Source organism: Salvelinus fontinalis, chromosome 17 (assembly GCF_029448725.1).
Source record: "Salvelinus fontinalis isolate EN_2023a chromosome 17, ASM2944872v1, whole genome shotgun sequence".
Classification (NCBI taxonomy): domain Eukaryota; kingdom Metazoa; phylum Chordata; class Actinopteri; order Salmoniformes; family Salmonidae; genus Salvelinus; species Salvelinus fontinalis.
Genome location: NC_074681.1, coordinates 3,511,779 through 3,533,135, shown reverse-complemented (window position 1 = coordinate 3,533,135; position 21,357 = coordinate 3,511,779). Strand labels below are relative to the sequence as shown.

At 48.1% G+C, this 21,357-nt stretch overlaps 2 protein-coding genes across 4 annotated transcripts in view; one reads left to right on the top strand and one right to left on the bottom strand.

Moving 5' to 3' along the window:
* The window catches only part of LOC129813581 (signal peptide peptidase-like 2B), a 38,832-nt gene extending 34,341 nt beyond the window's left edge, over positions 1–4,491 (top strand). Inside the window, exons 14-15 of one of the 2 annotated variants that reach the window (XR_008753179.1) lie at positions 652–902; positions 2,954–3,043. Coding sequence is in view for 1 of the 2 variants with exons in the window: in XM_055865904.1 (XP_055721879.1) it covers positions 652–812; positions 2,954–3,106 (314 nt within the window). In the remaining variant the exon portion in view is untranslated. Of the gene's footprint in view, positions 1–651; positions 903–2,953 lie in introns of both variants that reach the window. The other variant, XM_055865904.1, reaches the window with a different exon arrangement.
* Positions 4,492–8,534: 4,043 nt separating this feature from the next.
* Positions 8,535–21,357, bottom strand: part of LOC129813582 (rho guanine nucleotide exchange factor 18-like) — a 53,509-nt gene continuing 40,686 nt past the window's right edge. For both annotated transcript variants that reach the window (XM_055865907.1, XM_055865906.1), the window contains exons 18-22: positions 18,220–18,342; positions 17,659–18,114; positions 15,684–15,885; positions 10,148–10,252; positions 8,535–9,395 (exon numbers count right to left, since the gene is read on the bottom strand). In XM_055865907.1, the coding sequence (XP_055721882.1) occupies positions 9,223–9,395; positions 10,148–10,252; positions 15,684–15,885; positions 17,659–18,114; positions 18,220–18,342 (1,059 nt within the window). In that variant the 3' untranslated portion in view covers positions 8,535–9,222. The remainder of the gene's footprint in view (positions 9,396–10,147; positions 10,253–15,683; positions 15,886–17,658; positions 18,115–18,219; positions 18,343–21,357) is intronic.

Genomic DNA, 21,357 nt, shown 5'->3' with positions numbered 1-21,357 from the left:
CCCTCCACCCACTCTCCTCTCCTCTCTCTCCCCCTCCACCCACTCTCCTCTCCTTTCTCTCCCCCTCCACCCACTCTCCTCTCCTCTCTCTCCCCCTCCACCCACTCTCCTCTCCTCTCTCTCCCCCTCCACCCACTCTCCTCTCCTCTCTCTCCCCCTCCACCCACTCTCCTCTCCTCTCTCTCCCCCTCCACCCACTCTCCTCTCCTCTCTCTCCCCCTCCACCCACTCTCCTCTCCTCTCTCTCCCCCTCCACCCACTCTCCTCTCCTCTCTCTCCCCCTCCACCCACTCTCCTCTCCTCTCTCTCCCCCTCTACCCACTCTCCTCTCCTCTCTCTCCCCCTCCACCCACTCTCCTCTCCTCTCTCTCCCCCTCCACCCACTCTCCTCTCCTCTCTCTCCCCCTCTACCCACTCTCCTCTCCTCTCTCTCCCCCTCTACCCACTCTCCTCTCCTCTCTCTCCCCCTCTACCCACTCTCCTCTCCCCCTCTACCCACTATCCTCTCCCCCTCTACCCACTCTCCTCTCCCTCCCTCTCTCCCCCACCCACTCTCCTCTCCCTCCCCCTCCCTCTCCCCCACCCACTCTCCTCTCCCCCACCCACTCTCCTCTCCCTCCCCCTCCACTCACTCTCCTCTCCCCTCTGAAGGTTATGGTATCGGGCTGCTCATCACCTTTGTAGCTCTGGCCCTGATGCAGATGGGTCAGCCGGCCCTGTTATACCTGGTGCCTTGCACCCTCCTCTCCAGCCTGGCGGTGGCGCTGTGGCGCAAAGAGCTGCCATTATTCTGGACAGGAAGTGGATTTGTGGTGATTACCAGTTTGATATGAGTGTCTTCTTCTTCTACGGAAAGAAACATTTCTAGTGTTTTGTACCACAAAGTGAACCTAGATTTTAAAGTTGAGTACCGTAACCCCCGGAAACTAACTAGATATAATCAGCTTCTTCGTTCCAACATGCTGTTTCTGTTTCCTGTCCCCCTGCTCTGCTCCGCCCCTTCCTGTTCTATACTGCCATTTTACTGTGGATTCTCTGCTTTGCTGCCGAGGGCTCCAGGGTCTGTGTCTGTCACCCGCCTGTATTCTCTCATTGTGTTCCTCTGCTCCTAGATAAGTGTCATATTGTCTTAATAGATTGTCCTGTGGTGTTAGAATAGATACTTCTAGGGTCATTAAACACTATTGGTGGGTAGAGTCATGATGAATTCACACAGTGACAACATGAATAGTATCTGGTGATGACAAGGGGAGTGTACTGAACTGTCTCTCACCCATTTTCTCTGAACTGCAAATTGTGAAGATGCTTCTATAAGCTACTGGGTTTGAATATGGTGTGAAACGAGGTGCTCTGAAGCAACTTTCCCCCTCTGTGTGTCTGAGATAGCCTGGTCCCCAAATATGTTTGTGCTGTATGGCCAACCCAGGGCACCAGTTTTATCTGAGGTGTTTTCTAGCTCAATGTACAGCCATACCTCTGGTCTACCAGGCTGGCTAACACACTCCTCTGGTCTACCAGGCTGGCTAACACACTCCTCTGGTCTACCAGGCTGGCTAACACAATCCTCTGGTCTACCAGGCTGGCTAACACAATCCTCTGGTCTACCAGGCTGGCTAACACACTCCTCTGGTCTACCAGGCTGGCTAACACACTCCTCTGGTCTACCAGGCTGGCTAACACAATCCTCTGGTCTACCAGGCTGGCTAACACACTCCTCTGGTCTACCAGGCTGGCTAACACAATCCTCTGGTCTACCAGGCTGGCTAACACAATCCTCTGGTCTACCAGGCTGGCTAACACACTCTTCTGGTCTACCAGGCTGGCTAACACACTCCTCTGGTCTACCAGGCTGTCTAACACACTCCTCTGGTCTACCAGGCTGTCTAACACAATCCTCTGGTCTACCAGGCTGTCTAACACACTCCTCTGGTCTACCAGGCTGGCTAACACACTCCTCTGGTCTGGCTAACACACTCCTCTGGTCTACCAGGCTGGCTAACACACTCCTCTGGTCTGGCTAACACACTCCTCTGGTCTGGCTAACACACTCCTCTGGTCTACCAGGCTGTCTAACACAATCCTCTGGTCTACCAGGCTGTCTAACACACTCCTCTGGTCTACCAGGCTGGCTAACACACTCCTCTGGTCTGGCTAACACACTCCTCTGGTCTACCAGGCTGGCTAACACACTCCTCTGGTCTGGCTAACACACTCCTCTGGTCTACCAGGCTGGCTAACACACTCCTCTGGTCTGGCTAACACACTCCTCTGGTCTGGCTAACACACTCCTCTGGTCTACCAGGCTGGCTAACACACTCCTTCGGTCTACCAGGCTGGCTAACACACTCCTCTGGTCTACCAGGCTGGCTAACACACTCCTCTGGTCTGGCTAACACACTCCTCTGGTCTGGCTAACACACTCCTCTGGTCTGGCTAACACACTCCTCTGGTCTGGCTAACACACTCCTCTGGTCTGGCTAACACACTCCTCTGGTCTGGCTAACACACTCCTCTGGTCTGGCTAACACACTCCTCTGGTCTGGCTAACACACTCCTCTGGGCTGGCTAACACACTCCTCTGGGCTGGCTAACACACTCCTCTGGTCTGGCTAACACACTCCTCTGGTCTGGCTAACACACTCCTCTGGTCTGGCTAACACACTCCTCTGGGCTGGCTAACACACTCCTCTGGTCTGGCTTAACACACTCCTCTGGTCTGGCTAACACACTCCTCCAGTCAGTGGGGATTCTAGTGAAGGACAACAACCTCAATGATAGAAAAACCATCCAGTCTTTATTTAGCCCATTGGTCCACTTGTTGAGAGGAATGGCTGTATATTTTGATGGCATCCTGCATAAACAATCTTATCTGTGTGCCCATTGTTGTCAATAGTCTGTCTCCCAGACTTGCTCCACAGTGGTCTGATGTCTCCACTCTGTTTGTCCCTCTCAGCCTCCCATAGTTCTGCAACCAATCAACTGTATGCAAACCCCAGGACCACCCACAGAGGACCCCCTCACCAATCCTGAGCCACAAGGTCCTGATGCAACCAATCAGAGTGAGGACACTCCCCTTCCAGAGAAAGAGGCCAGCAAATCAGAGTAAAGGACTTCTAGGATGCCAATTTCCTATTCATTTCATTTTATTTTTGACACATAGGATCTCAATGGAACTCTATAAGTTCTTAACAAATTATAAACATTTCAGTGCACTTGGTGTGAAAAAGGGTAAGAAAAGGACTGACGGGAGCGAGGGAGGGCACTCAACCTACAGTGGCAGTTCTTCAAAGTGTGAAACACCTTGTGGTCAGCAGGATCAGCACTGGCTGGGAGTCCTGGATGATGCGCTGTAGACTAAGGTCAAAGAGCACAACATACACAGCCCCGACTGCGACCTACGCTGACTTAACGCCCTTCTCGTGAGTTTTATCATCCTGTCACATAAAATAGATTTTCTGTCTCCAAACTCTCCATTTTCAGTTCATCATTTATTCCACCAGTCCTACGCAGAATAGCAGTCAACAATCTCCACAACTAGGTCAATGTGTTGCAGTCTTGCCGTCAGAAGCTCTGTCGGTCAGCTTGTTCCCAATTGTTCTTCTCCTTTATCAAGTACCATGAAGAAGAAGAACCACACTATGGCCTGTCCCTCTGTTTATGAAAGATGACTGAAGGATCTACCGTACATACCCTTTATCATGTGGTGCTATCATGGATTCTCACCTACCTAAAAGGTATAGAATGATTATTGATTTAGGGCATTGAGTGGGCAGTTTCCTAGTGGACTAAAAAGCGAGCTGAATGGAGAATCCATGTAAATTGTTATAAATCCTGGATAAAAGGCTTAATCCAAGTCCGGGAAACCTATCTCCAATAGTTTTTGATTGGTTTAAATCTGACCTCTTGACCTTTTATTGTTTTTGCATGCTATGGGTTTGGTTTAGACCAGGCTGTCAACAATAGTGTGTGGTTTATATAGTAGCTTACACACTGTCTTTATATAATACTACGGGTGCAACAGTTAATGTTGCCCACACCGTTTCTCTAGTAGATTTTGTGGTCCCATTTTCCATTGGGTGTAAAAACCCATGTATTTATGTGGTAGATACATACAGTAGTAAATAGGTGTAATTACATTGTAGGCAGCTAGGTTCAAAATAGTACTTAAAATGTTTAACAGTTTTTAAAGTTGTAACTAATTAATTACACTAACTACTTACTGGTATGTAACTACCATGTGAACACATGGGTTATAAGGAGACCTAATGTAGAACGACCGATTTTGGTTATATTATTCATATTGTCTTAATGGGTTTTTGCCTTACTGGTGTCCATGGTTACAATTGGAATGTCTCTGTGCATAGTGCTTTATGAAGACAGAGTACTGTATTCATGTTTCTTAATTAAACTATGGTAAGCGATCATTTTTATGTTTGAGGGGGAGGGGTGGGGTTGTCTCATGATAATAAACTCAGCAAAAAAAGAAACGTCCTCCGTCAACTGTGTTTATTTTCAGCAAACTTAACATGTGTAACATGTGAACATAACAAGATTCAACAACTGAGACTTAAACTGAAATGTAATAATGTGTCCCTGAACAAAGGGGGGTCAACATCAGAAGTAACAGTCAGTATCTGGTGTGGTCACCAGCTGCATTAAGTACTGCAGTGTATCTCCTCCTCATGGACTGCACCAGATTTGCCAGTTCTTGCTGTGAGATGTTACCCCACTCTTCCAACAAGGCACCTGCAAGTTCCCGGACATTTCTGGGGGGAATTGCAATAGCCTTCACCCTCCGATCCAAAAGGTCCCAAACGTGCTCAATGGGATTGAGATCCGGGCTCTTCGCTGGCTATGGCAGAACACTGACATTCCTGTTTTGCAGGAAATCACGCACAGAACGAGCAGTATGGCTGGTGGCATTGTCATGCTGGAGGGTCATGTCAGGATGAGCCTGCAAGAAGGGTACCACATGAGGGAGGAGGATGTCTTCCCTGTAACGCACAGCGTTGAGATTGCCTGCAATGACAACAAGCTCAGTCCGATGACGCTGTGACACACTGCCCCAGACCATGACGGACCCTCCACCTCCAAATCGATCCCGCTCCAGAGTACAGGCCTCGGTGTAACGCTCATTCCTTCGACGATAAACGCGAATCCGACCATCACCCCTGGTAAGACAAAACTGTGACTCGTCAGTGAAGAGCACATTTTGACAGTGGGTTTGTGCCCATAGTCGACGTTGTTGCCGGTGATGTCTGGTGAGGATCTGCCTTACAACAGGCCTACAAGCCCTCAGTCCAGCCTCTCTCAGCCTATTGCGGACAGTCTGGGCACTGATGGAGGGATTGTACATTCCTGGTGTAACTCGGACAGTTGCCATCCTGTACCCGTCCCGCAGGTGTGATTTTCGTATGTACCGATACTGTGCAGGTGTTGTTACATGTGGTCTGCCACTGCGAGGACGATCAGTTGTCCGTCCTGTCTCCCTGTAGCTCTGTCTTAGGCGTCTCACAGTACGGAAATCTGCAGTCCTCATACCTCCTTGCAGCATGCCTAAGGCATGATCACACAGATGAGCAGGGACCCTGGGCATCTTTCTTTTGGTGTTTTTCAGAAGCAGTAGAAAAGCCTCTTTAGTATCCTAAGTTTTCATAACGGTGACCTTAATTGCCTACCATCTGTAAGCTGTTAGTGTCTTAACCGTTTCACAGGTGCATGTTCATTAATTGTTCATGGTTCATTGAACAAGCATGGGAAACAGTGTTTAAACTGAAAAAGGGACGTTTCTTTTTTTTTGCTGAGTTTATAAATCAATTGTCTCAATTCTCCAGTGACTTAACATTTTTACTCAATACATTTGCTAAATATTTGTGTGTGCGTCCCAAATAGCACCCTGTTTCCTTTATAGTGCACTACTTTTGGACCAGGGTCCATTTGGGACGTAACCAATGCTTGACTTGGGCAGGAGCTCTCTGGAACTGAATACCAGCACCTCCGATGTTTGTACTGTTTCAGTTCCTGCACCTCTGATAGAAAATTAACTTCCTGCACCTAAATATAAACAGTTCCTGCACCTCTGATAGAAAATGAGGTTAAAAGTATTGTGGAGTTCCCGCACCTAAATATAAACAGTACCGGCACCTAATACTAAACAAAAAATATATAAAACGTAATATTTAAAGTGTTGGTCCCGTGTTTCATTAGTTGAAATAAAAGAAACCAGAAATATTTCATACACACCAAATGCTTATTTCTCAAAAAAGTTGTACACAAATTTGTTAACATCCCTGTTAGTGAGCATTTTTCCTTTGCCAAGATAATCCATCAATCCGACAGGTGTGGCATATCAAGAAGCTGATTAAACAGCATGATCATTACAGGTGCACCTTGTACTGGGGACAATAAAAGGCCAGTCAAAACTAAATTTGCACCAAAGAAAACAAGTGATAGACAGAAAAACAAATGAAATATAAAACGGTGTGCAGATAGATGTAGGCTTATATGAAAACCACACCACGATATACAATACGTACAAAATAAAAAAGATTTGTTAAAACAGATAAAACCTAATAATAAATGTATAAAGAAATTGATCAGTAATCATGAAAAATGTGCAGTTCTGACACAACGCAATGCCACAGATAAAGTTTTTAGGGAGTGTGCAATTGGCATGCCGACTGTAGGACTGTCCGGCAGAGCTATTGCCAGAGAAAGTTAATTTCTCTACCATAAGCCGCCTCCAACGTCATTTTTAGAGAATTTTGCAGTACGTCTACCAACCACAGACCACGTGTAACCACGCCAGCCCAGGACCTCCACATCCGGATTCTTCACCTGCGGGATCGTCTAAGACCAGCCACCCAGACAGCTGATGAAACTGAGGAGTATGTCTGTCTGTAATAAGCCCTTTTGTGGGGAGAATCTCATTCGGATTGGCTGGACCTGGCTCCCCAGTGGGTGGGCCTATGCCCTCCCAGGCCCACCCATGGCTGTGCCCCTATCCAGTCATGTGAAATCCATACATTAGGGCCAAATTAATTCATTTCAATTGACTGATTTCCTTATATGAACTATAACTCAGTAAAATCTTTGACATTGTTGCGTTTATATTTTTGTTCAGGATAATTTGAGAATACAATATAGCTCAGTATTTGCATTATTTATTTTATACTGTCTTTTTTGCTCATCTTCATCAAGGGATCCAATAATTCCGGACTCCACTGTATATTCCGTAGCTAAACAAAGTAGATGGTTGTTTTTTGTTGTTGTTTCCGTTCGAGTCTGACTGCTGTGAGAGTGTTATTTGAGACGGGGCCAGAATGAAAAAGGGTCATTCATATTCAGCTGTAGTACAACTCTAGCCACTGCCAGTTCATATACCACCAACTGAATGTTTTATATTAGCAACAGAAGAAGAATGGTGACTATAATTCTGAGGTTGCCAGTCAGAGGGGCGTGACCTCTGACCTCATCCAAGGGTTTTGAAGCGAGAGGATGTAGAGAATCAAGGAAATACAATTGAGATTCACCCATTGAGGGGCTGAACTGGAGGCAAAACATACATGACTAACTACTACAGGACAGGCTACTGTTTGTTCTATTCTGGTGGGGGACGACAGAACTGCTATGTCCTTGCTCTGCTTCACTGCTATTTCAGACTGGACATGGGACGGGAGGAAGTGAGTCATTCGGAGGTGAGATTGAGGCCAGGGATTCAATCCGATTACGCCAATGCAGCTTTTAAAAAGGAAACTATTGGATTGAATCCCGGCCTGACTTGACTGAGCCCTCATTCTAGAAACAAACAGGTAAGGCTGATTACAGGCATCATAATTATTTTTTATTCCTTCCATCGGCTGTGGATGGGAACCACAACAGTTTACCAGGACATCAACATCACAGCAGAATGTCCAGACCATATATTTATATATATATATTTAAGCAATAAGGCCAGAGGAGGTGTGGTATATGGCCAATATACCACGACTAAGGGCTGTTCTTACGCACGACGCAACGCCGAGTACCTGAACACAGCCCTTAGCCGTGGTATATTGGCCATGTACCACAAACCCCAGAGGTGCCTTATTGCTATTATAAACTGGTTACCAACGTCATTAGAACAGTAAAAACAAATGTTTTGTCATATGTGTTCTAATTCTATTCCCAGACTGTGTTCACTGGAAACTGTGTAACCATGAGCAACATACTTCACAAATCCTTCCAAACATCCTCCTAATAGAAAACAACTTTGTTCAAAAAGTTCCTTGGTTCGCAGAACACAACCTTTTGACAGTTACACGATGAGGAAAACCATCCGGCAAAAAAGATTTGCCTCTTGTTCAAAGTACACACATAAGAGAGTTCTAACATTTCACTCACACAAGTTTTCCTGTCGTAAAACTAAACCTTGACTGACAACAATCCATGTTGATATGGTGTGGAGAAAGCTGTCTGCGTTCAACAGTCCACAAAATGTCATGAAACCCTCTCCTGTATACTTCATAAAAATCACAAAATGACATAAACCACAGTAGAATTGGCATAATTTAGTACAGTAGTCATTATTATTCCGTGTTAAAATACACCATAATTCCCATACCATAAGGGCCCATTTCCCAAACACAGATTAAGACTGGTCTTGGACAAAAAACAACAACAAAAAAAAACGGAGAATCTCAATTGAGAATCTTTTTTAGTCCTGGACTACACTTAATCTTCGTCTGGTAAACTGGCCATAAGAGTTTTACACCTCACAGCTAAATGAACATTTACTTCCATACATTCTATGACAAGAAGAAATACAATACGAGGAACAGGTCAATTAGGATTAAAAATAGTTTCTTATGCGCTCTGAGATAACGTGCTTGGCACCTGAGATCTGTAAACAATTAAAAGTAATAACCAGCTTCCTAACATGAATTTAAATCATCTTTAAAAAGGCTTAAAACGAAAAAAAGACTTGAGTGCAGAGAGAGTTTAGAGACAAACACTCAACCGAACAATAGAAATGAATTTTGGAAATGTGGAAATTCAACAGGAACTTAATAAGTACCAGCAATTAGAAAGCCCAATCAGTAAAAAACAAATATATATATAATCACATCTTTACTGTGAACAGAGCTTTGGCGGGCCAAATATAAATCACTCGTGGGCCGGTTTTAGCACATGGGCCGCCAGTTTCAGAGCCCTAGCTAAGGGTTTTGGTGTCGCCCTGTGTCCTTACAGGTAGATAACGTGTTCCTTGGTTGGTTTGCTTGCTATGTCTTTGGGGAAGGGTGGAGGGGGAGGTGGAGGGATGTGGCTCTGGTTATTACTCCTCATGCTGCTGCTGGACGACAGGGTCTGGGAGGGCTTAGCGCTGGACAGGGGCTCTGGAGGACTGAAGAAACCATCTGAAGAGGCATAACAACGTACGGTTAACTTAATTAGTGTGTGTGTTAATTTAGTTCCTGAGACGTTAAAACAGTAAAAATCAGACAATATGTATCTGGAACTCCCACGGTTCTCGTCTTACCTGATTGGTAGTATCAGTGAGGGCTCTTACCTGATTGGTAGTATCAGTGAGGGCTCTTACCTGATTGGTATGCATCAGTGAGGGCTCTTACCTGATTGGTATGCATCAGTGAGGGCTCTTACCTGATTGGTAGTATCAGTGAGGGCTCTTACCTGATTGGTAGTATCAGTGAGGGCTCTTACCTGATTGGTAGTATCAGTGAGGGCTCTTACCTGATTGGTAGTATCAGTGAGGGCTCTTACCTGATTGGTAGTATCAGTGAGGGCTCTTACCTGATTGGTAGCATCAGTGAGGGCTCTTACCTGATTGGTAGTATCAGTGAGGGCTCTTACCTGATTGGTAGTATCAGTGAGGGCTCTTACCTGATTGATAGTGTCAGTGAGGGCTCTTACCTGATTGGTAGCGTCAGTGAGGGCTCTTACTTGAGTGGCAGTATCAGCGAGGGCTCTTACCTGATTGGTAGTATCAGTGAGGGCTTTTACCTGATTGGTAGTATCAGTGAGGGCTCTTCCCTGATTGGTAGCATCAGTGAGGGCTCTTACCTGATTGGTAGCATCAGTGAGGGCTCTTACCTGATTGGTAGCATCAGTAACGGGTTTTACCTGATGTAGTTTCTGTGAGGGCTCTTACCTAATTGGTAGTTTCTCTGTGGGCTCACAGTCTTCTTCCCTCTCAGACTCTGGCTCTCATTTCCTGTGACTCTGATCGGCACCACCTGAGACATTTCTATGGACGCTGCGGTAGGAAAGACAACATCAGAACTATGGAGATCAGTGGAGGATGCTGAGGGGGAGGACGGCTCATAATAATGTCTGGAACAGAGCAAATGGAATGGCATCAAATGCATAGAAACCATGTGTTTGATACCATTCCAGTGATTCCACTCCAGCCATTACCACGAGCCCATCCTCCCAATGTAGGTGCCACCAACCTCCGTGGTGGAGATATACGCCACTCCTTTAACAGATCATAGAAAATATCAAAAAGGGGTAAATGTTATGATTTCCCCTAGCACAGTTGAGGTCAAGAGGAAAGAGTAGGACTTCACAACAAGTGCCTCAGTACATGACTAATAAACGGAAGGTTTGAGATTATAGGAGTGCCTTGTACAGTTCTGACCTGCGCCGTGTTCTATTCTGTTCTGACCTGCGCCGTGTTCTGTTCTATTCTGACCTGCGCCGTGTTCTGTTCTATTCTGACCTGCGCCGTGTTCTGTTCTATTCTGACCTGCGCCGTGTTCTGTTCTATTCTGACCTGCGCCGTGTTCTGTTCTATTCTGACCTGCGCCGTGTTCTGTTCTATTCTGACCTGCGCCGTGTTCTGTTCTATTCTGACCTGCGCCGTGTTCTGTTCTATTCTGACCTGCGCCGTGTTCTGTTCTATTCTGACCTGCGCCGTGTTCTGTTCTATTCTGACCTGCGCCGTGTTCTGTTCTATTCTGACCTGCGCCGTGTTCTGTTCTATTCTGACCTGCGCCGTGTTCTGTTCTATGCTGACCTGCGCCGTGTTCTGTTCTATGCTGACCTGCGCCGTGTTCTGTTCTATGCTGACCTGCGCCGTGTTCTGTTCTATGCTGACCTGCGCCGTGTTCTGTTCTATGCTGACCTGCGCCGTGTTCTGTTCTATGCTGACCTGCGCCGTGTTCTGTTCTATGCTGACCTGCGCCGTGTTCTGTTCTATGCTGACCTGCGCCGTGTTCTGTTCTATGCTGACCTGCGCCGTGTTCTGTTCTATGCTGACCTGCGCCGTGTTCTGTTCTATTCTGACCTGCGCCGTGTTCTGTTCTATTCTGACCTGCGCCGTGTTCTGTTCTATTCTGACCTGCGCCGTGTTCTGTTCTATTCTGACCTGCGCCGTGTTCTGTTCTATTCTGACCTGCGCCGTGTTCTGTTCTATTCTGACCTGCGCCGTGTTCTGTTCTATTCTGACCTGCGCCGTGTTCTGTTCTGTTCTGACCTGCGCCGTGTTCTGTTCTATTCTGACCTGCGCCGTGTTCTGTTCTATTCTGACCTGCGCCGTGTTCTGTTCTATTCTGACCTGCGCCGTGTTCTGTTCTATTCTGACCTGCGCCGTGTTCTGTTCTATTCTGACCTGCGCCGTGTTCTGTTCTATTCTGACCTGCGCCGTGTTCTGTTCTATTCTGACCTGCGCCGTGTTCTGTTCTATTCTGACCTGCGCCGTGTTCTGTTCTATTCTGACCTGCGCCGTGTTCTGTTCTATTCTGACCTGCGCCGTGTTCTGTTCTATTCTGACCTGCGCCGTGTTCTGTTCTATTCTGACCTGCGCCGTGTTCTGTTCTATTCTGACCTGCGCCGTGTTCTGTTCTATTCTGACCTGCGCCGTGTTCTGTTCTATTCTGACCTGCGCCGTGTTCTGTTCTATTCTGACCTGCGCCGTGTTCTGTTCTATTCTGACCTGCGCCGTGTTCTGTTCTATTCTGACCTGCGCCGTGTTCTGTTCTATTCTGACCTGCGCCGTGTTCTGTTCTATTCTGACCTGCGCCGTGTTCTGTTCTATTCTGACCTGCGCCGTGTTCTGTTCTATTCTGACCTGCGCCGTGTTCTGTTCTATTCTGACCTGCGCCGTGTTCTGTTCTATTCTGACCTGCGCCGTGTTCTGTTCTATTCTGACCTGCGCCGTGTTCTGTTCTATTCTGACCTGCGCCGTGTTCTGTTCTATTCTGACCTGCGCCGTGTTCTGTTCTATTCTGACCTGCGCCGTGTTCTGTTCTATTCTGACCTGCGCCGTGTTCTGTTCTATTCTGACCTGCGCCGTGTTCTGTTCTATTCTGACCTGCGCCGTGTTCTGTTCTATTCTGACCTGCGCCGTGTTCTGTTCTATTCTGACCTGCGCCGTGTTCTGTTCTATTCTGACCTGCGCCGTGTTCTGTTCTATTCTGACCTGCGCCGTGTTCTGTTCTATTCTGACCTGCGCCGTGTTCTGTTCTATTCTGACCTGCGCCGTGTTCTGTTCTATTCTGACCTGCGCCGTGTTCTGTTCTATTCTGACCTGCGCCGTGTTCTGTTCTATTCTGACCTGCGCCGTGTTCTGTTCTATTCTGACCTGCGCCGTGTTCTGTTCTATTCTGACCTGCGCCGTGTTCTGTTCTATTCTGACCTGCGCCGTGTTCTGTTCTATGCTGACCTGCGCCGTGTTCTGTTCTATTCTGACCTGCGCCGTGTTCTGTTCTATTCTGACCTGCGCCGTGTTCTGTTCTATTCTGACCTGCGCCGTGTTCTGTTCTATTCTGACCTGCGCCGTGTTCTGTTCTATTCTGACCTGCGCCGTGTTCTGTTCTATTCTGACCTGCGCCGTGTTCTGTTCTATTCTGACCTGCGCCGTGTTCTGTTCTATTCTGACCTGCGCCGTGTTCTGTTCTATTCTGACCTGCGCCGTGTTCTGTTCTATTCTGACCTGCGCCGTGTTCTGTTCTATTCTGACCTGCGCCGTGTTCTGTTCTATTCTGACCTGCGCCGTGTTCTGTTCTATTCTGACCTGCGCCGTGTTCTGTTCTATTCTGACCTGCGCCGTGTTCTGTTCTATTCTGACCTGCGCCGTGTTCTGTTCTATTCTGACCTGCGCCGTGTTCTGTTCTATTCTGACCTGCGCCGTGTTCTGTTCTATTCTGACCTGCGCCGTGTTCTGTTCTATTCTGACCTGCGCCGTGTTCTGTTCTATTCTGACCTGCGCCGTGTTCTGTTCTATTCTGACCTGCGCCGTGTTCTGTTCTATTCTGACCTGCGCCGTGTTCTGTTCTATTCTGACCTGCGCCGTGTTCTGTTCTATTCTGACCTGCGCCGTGTTCTGTTCTATTCTGACCTGCGCCGTGTTCTGTTCTATTCTGACCTGCGCCGTGTTCTGTTCTATTCTGACCTGCGCCGTGTTCTGTTCTATTCTGACCTGCGCCGTGTTCTGTTCTATTCTGACCTGCGCCGTGTTCTGTTCTATTCTGACCTGCGCCGTGTTCTGTTCTATTCTGACCTGCGCCGTGTTCTGTTCTATTCTGACCTGCGCCGTGTTCTGTTCTATTCTGACCTGCGCCGTGTTCTGTTCTATTCTGACCTGCGCCGTGTTCTGTTCTATTCTGACCTGCGCCGTGTTCTGTTCTATTCTGACCTGCGCCGTGTTCTGTTCTATTCTGACCTGCGCCGTGTTCTGTTCTATTCTGACCTGCGCCGTGTTCTGTTCTATTCTGACCTGCGCCGTGTTCTGTTCTATTCTGACCTGCGCCGTGTTCTGTTCTATTCTGACCTGCGCCGTGTTCTGTTCTATTCTGACCTGCGCCGTGTTCTGTTCTATTCTGACCTGCGCCGTGTTCTGTTCTATTCTGACCTGCGCCGTGTTCTGTTCTATTCTGACCTGCGCCGTGTTCTGTTCTATTCTGACCTGCGCCGTGTTCTGTTCTATTCTGACCTGCGCCGTGTTCTGTTCTATTCTGACCTGCGCCGTGTTCTGTTCTGTTCTGACCTGCGCCGTGTTCTGTTCTGTTCTGACCTGCGCCGTGTTCTGTTCTGTTCTGACCTGCGCCGTGTTCTGTTCTGTTCTGACCTGCGCCGTGTTCTGTTCTGTTCTGACCTGCGCCGTGTTCTGTTCTGTTCTGACCTGCGCCGTGTTCTGTTCTGTTCTGACCTGCGCCGTGTTCTGTTCTGTTCTGACCTGCGCCGTGTTCTGTTCTGTTCTGACCTGCGCCGTGTTCTGTTCTGTTCTGACCTGCGCCGTGTTCTGTTCTGTTCTGACCTGCGCCGTGTTCTGTTCTGTTCTGACCTGCGCCGTGTTCTGTTCTGTTCTGACCTGCGCCGTGTTCTGTTCTGTTCTGACCTGCGCCGTGTTCTGTTCTGTTCTGACCTGCGCCGTGTTCTGTTCTGTTCTGACCTGCGCCGTGTTCTGTTCTGTTCTGACCTGCGCCGTGTTCTGTTCTGTTCTGACCTGCGCCGTGTTCTGTTCTGTTCTGACCTGCGCCGTGTTCTGTTCTATTCTGACCTGCGCCGTGTTCTGTTCTATTCTGACCTGCGCCGTGTTCTGTTCTGTTCTGACCTGCGCCGTGTTCTGTTCTGTTCTGACCTGCGCCGTGTTCTGTTCTGTTCTGACCTGCGCCGTGTTCTGTTCTGTTCTGACCTGCGCCGTGTTCTGTTCTGTTCTGACCTGCGCCGTGTTCTGTTCTGTTCTGACCTGCGCCGTGTTCTGTTCTGTTCTGACCTGCGCCGTGTTCTGTTCTGTTCTGACCTGCGCCGTGTTCTGTTCTATTCTGACCTGCGCCGTGTTCTGTTCTATTCTGACCTGCGCCGTGTTCTGTTCTATTCTGACCTGCGCCGTGTTCTGTTCTATTCTGACCTGCGCCGTGTTCTGTTCTATTCTGACCTGCGCCGTGTTCTGTTCTATTCTGACCTGCGCCGTGTTCTGTTCTATTCTGACCTGCGCCGTGTTCTGTTCTATTCTGACCTGCGCCGTGTTCTGTTCTATTCTGACCTGCGCCGTGTTCTGTTCTATTCTGACCTGCGCCGTGTTCTGTTCTGTTCTGACCTGACCTGCGCCGTGTTCTATTCTGTTCTGACCTGCGCCGTGTTCTGTTCTGACCTGCGCCGTGTTCTATTCTGACCTGACCTGCGCCGTGTTCTATTCTGTTCTGACCTGCGCCGTGTTCTGTTCTGTTCTGACCTGCGCCGTGTTCTGTTCTGTTCTGACCTGCGCCGTGTTCTGTTCTGTTCTGACCTGACCTGCGCCGTGTTCTATTCTGTTCTGACCTGCGCCGTGTTCTGTTCTGTTCTGACCTGCGCCGTGTTCTGTTCTGTTCTGACCTGCGCCGTGTTCTGTTCTGTTCTGACCTGCGCCGTGTTCTGTTCTGTTCTGACCTGCGCCGTGTTCTGTTCTGTTCTGACCTGCGCCGTGTTCTGTTCTGTTCTGACCTGCGCCGTGTTCTGTTCTGTTCTGACCTGCGCCGTGTTCTGTTCTGTTCTGACCTGCGCCGTGTTCTGTTCTGTTCTGACCTGCGCCGTGTTCTATTCTGTTCTGACCTGCGCCGTGTTCTATTCTGTTCTGACCTGCTCCGTGTTCTATTCTGTTCTGACCTGCGCCGTGTTCTATTCTGTTCTGACCTGCGCCGTGTTCTATTCTGTTCTGACCTGCGCCGTGTTCTACTGAGCCGTGTTCTACTGAGCCGTGTTCTGACCTGCGCTGTGATTTCGCTTGTGGTGGGACCTCTTCTTACTGCTCTTCTCCTTGACCTTGTTGCCAAAGACAGCCAGCTTGGTGGGTATCTGCTGTTGCACAGCCACTGGTTTGTGAACAACCTGGTTGGTTTTGCTGATCAGGTGGATGGGGAACTCCGGTTTAAGGGGCCCGGGGCTGATGCTCTCCCTGCGAGGGGGCACCTAAGATACGATAACGTAAAGTTATGAATATAACTGAATGAAACTACTGGAAAATGAGTTACAACACACAGCTATGGAGATCTAACTGGCAAGAGTGTTGTACCGAGTGCACCGAATGGGAACATTACTGTCCATTTACATGGAAATTCAGCATGAAAAATACACAATATCAATACACTATTGAACAACACGTACAATAGAAAAACACTGGGAAGTGAGCACACATTCACGTAGTTGGTTAGGGTTGAAAAATACTGGTACAAAGTACTATTTCCTGATTCCAGGAATCCTCTAACTGGGATTTCTAGAAAACCATGGTAGGTACAGTGCATTTGGAAAGTATTCAGACCCCTCAACTTTTTCCACATTTTTTTTACGTCACAGCCTTATTCTAAAATGGATTCAATCAATTTTCCCCTCATCAATCTACACACAATACCCCATAATGACAAAGCAAAAACAGGTTTTTAGAAATTTGTGCAAATTTATAACAAATAAAAAACTGAAATACCCTATTTACATAAGTACCTTTGCTACCTTTGCTATGATACTCGAAATTGAGCTCAGGTGCATCTTGTTCCATTGATCATCCTTGAGATGTTTCTACAACTTGATTGGAGTCCACCTGTGGTAAATTCAATTGATTGGGCATTATTTAGAAAGGCACACACCTGTCTATATAAGGTCCCACAGTTGACGGTGCATGTCTGAGGAAAAACCAAGCCATGAGGTTGAGGGAATTGTTGAAGGTCCCCAAGAACACAGTGGCCTCCATCATTAAATGGAAGAAGTTTGGAACCACCAAGACTCTTCCTAGAGCTGGCCGCCCGGCCAAACTGAGCAATCAGGGGAGAAAGGCCCTGGTCCCGATGGTCACTCTGACAGAGCTCCAGAGTTCCTCTGCGGGGATGGGAGAACCTTCCAGAAGGAAAACCTGTGTTTGTGCAGCACTCCACCAATTAGGCCTTTATGGTAGAGTGGCCAGACGGAAGCCACTCCTCAGTAAAAGGCACATGACAGCCCACAGCCCACCTAAAGGATTCTCATACAATGGGAAACAAGATTCTCTGGTCTGATGAAACCAAGATTGAACTTTAGGAGGAAACCTGGCACCAACCCTACGGTGAAGCATGGTGGTGACCGCATCATGCTGTGGGGATGTTTTTCAGCAGCAGGGACTGGGAGACTAGTCAGGATCAAGGGAAAGCTGAACAGAGCAATGTACAGAGATCCTTGATGAAAACCTGCTCCAGAGCATTCAGGACCTCTGACTGGGACGAAGTTTCACCTTTTAACAGGACAACGACCCTAAGTACACAGCCAAGACAACGCAAGAGTGGGTTCGGGACAAGTCTGAATGTCCTTGAGTGGCCCAGCAAGAGCCCGGACTTGAACCCGATCAAACATCTCTGGAGAGACCTGAAAATATCTGTGTAGCGACGCTCGCCATCCAACCTGACAGAGCTTGAGAGAATCTGCAGAGAAGAATGGGTGAAACTCCGCAAATACAGGTGTGCCAATAAAGTACTGAGTATAGGGTCTCAACACTTATGTAAATGTGATATTTCAGTTGAATTTTTTATAAAATTTGCTCAAATTTCTAAAAAACAATTTTTGCTTTGTCATTATGGGGTAATGTGTGTAGATTGATGAGAGAAAAAACAATGTATTCAATTTTAGAATAAGGCTGTAACGTTAAAACAAATGTGTGAAAAGTCAAGGGGTCTGAATACTTTCTGAAGGCACTGTCCTATTATGTCCTATGTGGCTCACCTCCGGGGGCTGCTCCAGGAAAATGTTGGTGGCTACAGAGAGGCTGTGGGGAACGAGGACCTTGGGGATCACCTCTCTTCCCTTCATCCAATCAGCCGTCAGGTTCCCTCGGAAGGACTGGGAGAGGGGAGGATCCCCCCGGAAGGACTGGGAGAGGGGAGGATCCCCCCGGAAGGACTGGGAGAGGGGAGGATCCCCCCGGAAGGACTGGGAAGGATCCCCCCGGAAGGACTGGGAGAGGGGAGGATCCCCCCGGAAGGACTGGGAGAGGGGAGGATCCCCCCGGAAGGACTGGGAGAGGGGAGGATCCCCTCGGAAGGACTGGGAGAGGGGAGGATCCCCTCGGAAGGACTGGGAGAGGGGAGGATCCCCTCGGAAGGACTGGGAGAGGGGAGGATCCCCTCGGAAGGACTGGGAGAGGGGAGGATCCCCTCGGAAGGACTGGGAGAGGGGAGCCTGAGGAGAAGAATAGAATGTCCTGATGATGTAAACATCAATACATCAACAACAGCTCCTCACACTATTGGTCCTCAGTTCTTAACGACCACACCACATCCCCACCTGCTGAGCTGTGAAGTTAAAACTCCCAGGGTTGGTCTTGTTCTGCTTCAACTTCATCTGTGTATTGAGGTGTTCCTTCTGTTTTTCCACCGTCCTCGCTGACTCCCTCAGCCTCTCCAGATCCTGTTGGTACGTTACATGACAAAGGGAAATTCATTTAAATAAACACATTTTGTCACATACACCGGATAGGTGCAGTGAAATGTGTTGTTTTACAGGGTCAGCCATAGTAGTACAGAGCCCCTGAAGCAAATTAGGGATAAGTGCCTTGCTCAAGGGCACTGACAGATTTTTCACCATGTCGACTTGAGTATTCGAACCAGCAACCTTTCGATTACTGGTCCACTGCTCTGACTGCTAGGCTACCTGCCATTGTCAGCAACATACCACCCTACATCTGACTACTGGCTTGCCTCTGAAGCTAAGCAGGGTTGGTCCTGGTCAGTCCCTGGATGGGAGACCAGATGCTGCTGGAAGTGGTGTTGGTGGGCAGGTAGGGGTCACTCTTCCCTCTGGTCTTCTTATAGTCTACTATCCATACATTTTGTCAGTCACCGTGCACTCCTTATAAATATCTCAGTCTTAATGAAGAGCTTGGTGTGTTCAGTTAAAACCAGATCTGGAATTGAGGGGTTATGTGAGGGTACAGTATGTGAGAGTATTGTGGCTGTTGTTAAAGGAAATGGCTGAAAGCATAGGCCTACCCCTTTGTTAGCCTACGATTTATTTTTTAGAGACCTGATTATATAACAACGCTTTAGTCCACAATTTTCCAGAGCGGCGCAGCGGTCTAAGACCCTGGTTCCATTCCAGGCTGTATCGCAGCGGTCTAAGACCCTGGTTCCATTCCAGGCTGTATCGCAGCGGTCTAAGACCCTGGTTCCATTCCAGGCTGTATCGCAGCGGTCTAAGACCCTGGTTCCATTCCAGGCTGTATCGCAGCGGTCTAAGACCCTGGTTCCATTCCAGGCTGTATCGCAGCGGTCTAAGACCCTGGTTCCATTCCGGGCTGTATCGAAGCGGTCTAAGACCCTGGTTCCATTCCGGGCTGTATCGCAGCGGTCTAAGACACTACAGACACCCTGATTCCATTCCATCTCAGTGCTAGAGGCGTCACTACAGATACCCTGGTTTGAATCTAGCCTGTATCACAAACGGCCGTGATTGGGAGTCCCAAAGGGCGGCGCACAATTGGCCCAGCATCGTCCGGGTTTGGCCGGTGTAGGCCGTCATTGTAAATAAGAATTTGTTCTTAACACTTGCCAAGTTAAATAAAGGTTAAATATATATTTTTTCAAATGCTTCATGCTAGAAACAAGCTGGGGAATGCTGGGGAAAGACTTGACTCCGATGCATTATGGGATATCTTTGGTTTGTCTCTATCACATTCAGAGTCTGCGCTACAACCTGTAGCTGAGGAGACAAAACATGTACTTTGCTTTGGGAAGTAATGTGTGATTCTGTCAATATCAATTGACATTCAATATTTCAACACGCTATTAAACAACATATTTTATTTTTTTATTTTTTATTTTATCCCCTTTTCTCCCCAATTTTCGTGGTATCCAATCGCTAGTAATTACTATCTTGTCTCATCGCTACAACTCCCGTACGGGCTCGGGAGAGATGAAGGTCGAAAGTCATGCGTCCTCCGAAGCACAACCCAACCAAGCCGCACTGCTTCTTTAACACAGCGCGCCTCCAACCCGGAAGCCAGCCGCACCAATGTGTCGGAGGAAACACCGTGCACCTGGCCCCCTTGGTTAGCACGCACTGCGCCCAGCCCGCCACAGGAGTCGCTGGAGCGCGATGAGACAAGGAAATCCCTACCGGCCAAACCCTCCCTTACCCGGACGACGCTAGCCCAATTGTGCGTCGCCCCACGGACCTCCCGGTCGCGGCCGGCTGCGACAGAGCCTGGGGGCGAACCCAGAGACTCTGGTGGCGCAGTTAGCACTGCGATGCAGTGCTCTAGACCACTGCGCCACCCGGGAGGCCTTATTAAACAACATATTAACTCTAAATCAGTCAGGAGCAAGCCAACTAGCCTAAGAAGGAACAAACAAATGTATTATTTAGGCTATATTATTATTATTATTATTTCAAGGCCATTTAAGAAATCCATTGTGAAGCATTTGAGACACGCTAGAAGCTAGCAGGAGCGCTCAGCATTTCAACAACATGCCAATACATTTATTTAAATTTAACACATTTATACATGTGTTAAAGAAGCAGTATCCCTCTAGTGGTGTGGGGCTGTGCTTTGGCAGAGTGGGTGGGGTTATATCCTTCCTGTTTGGCCCTGTCCGGGGGTTTCTTCGGATGGGGCCACAGTGTCTCCTGACCGCTCCTGTCTCAGCCTCCAGTATTTATGCTGCAGTAGTTTATGTGTCGGGGGGCTACGGTCAGTTGGTTATACCTGGAGTACTTCTCCTGTCTTATCCAGTGTCCTGTGTGAATTTAAGTATGCTCTCTCTAATTCTCTCGTTCTCTCTTTCTCTCTGAGAACCTGAGCCCTAGGACCATACGTCAGGACTACCGGGCATGCTGACACCTTGCTGTCCCCAGTCCGCCCGGCCTTGCTGCTATTCCAGTTTCAACTGTTTCTGCCTGCGGTTACGAAACCCCTACCTGTCCCAGACCTGCTGTTTTCAACTCTTAATGATCGGCTATGAAAAGCCAACTGAGATTTATTCCTGATTATTATTTGACCATGCTTGTCATTTATGAACATTTTGAAAATCTTGGCTCTCTCTAATTTTCTCCTTCTCTCTTTTTCTCTCGGAGGACCTGAGCCCTAGGACCATACGTCGGGACTACCGGCCGTGGTGACTCCTTGCTGCCCCCAGTCCGCCTGGCCTTGCTGCTATTCCAGTTTCAACTCTTCTGCCTGCGGTTATGGAACCCCTACCTGTCCCAGACCTGCTGTTTTCAACTCTTAATGATCGGCTATGAAAAGCCAACTGAGATTTATTCCTGATTATTATTTGACCATGCTTGTCATTTATGAACATTTTGAAAATCTTGGCTCTCTCTAATTTTCTCCTTCTCTCTTTCTTTCTCTCGGAGGACCTGGGCCCTAGGACCATGCGTCGGGACTGCCGCCCGTGGTGACTCCTTGCTGTCCCCAGTCCGCCT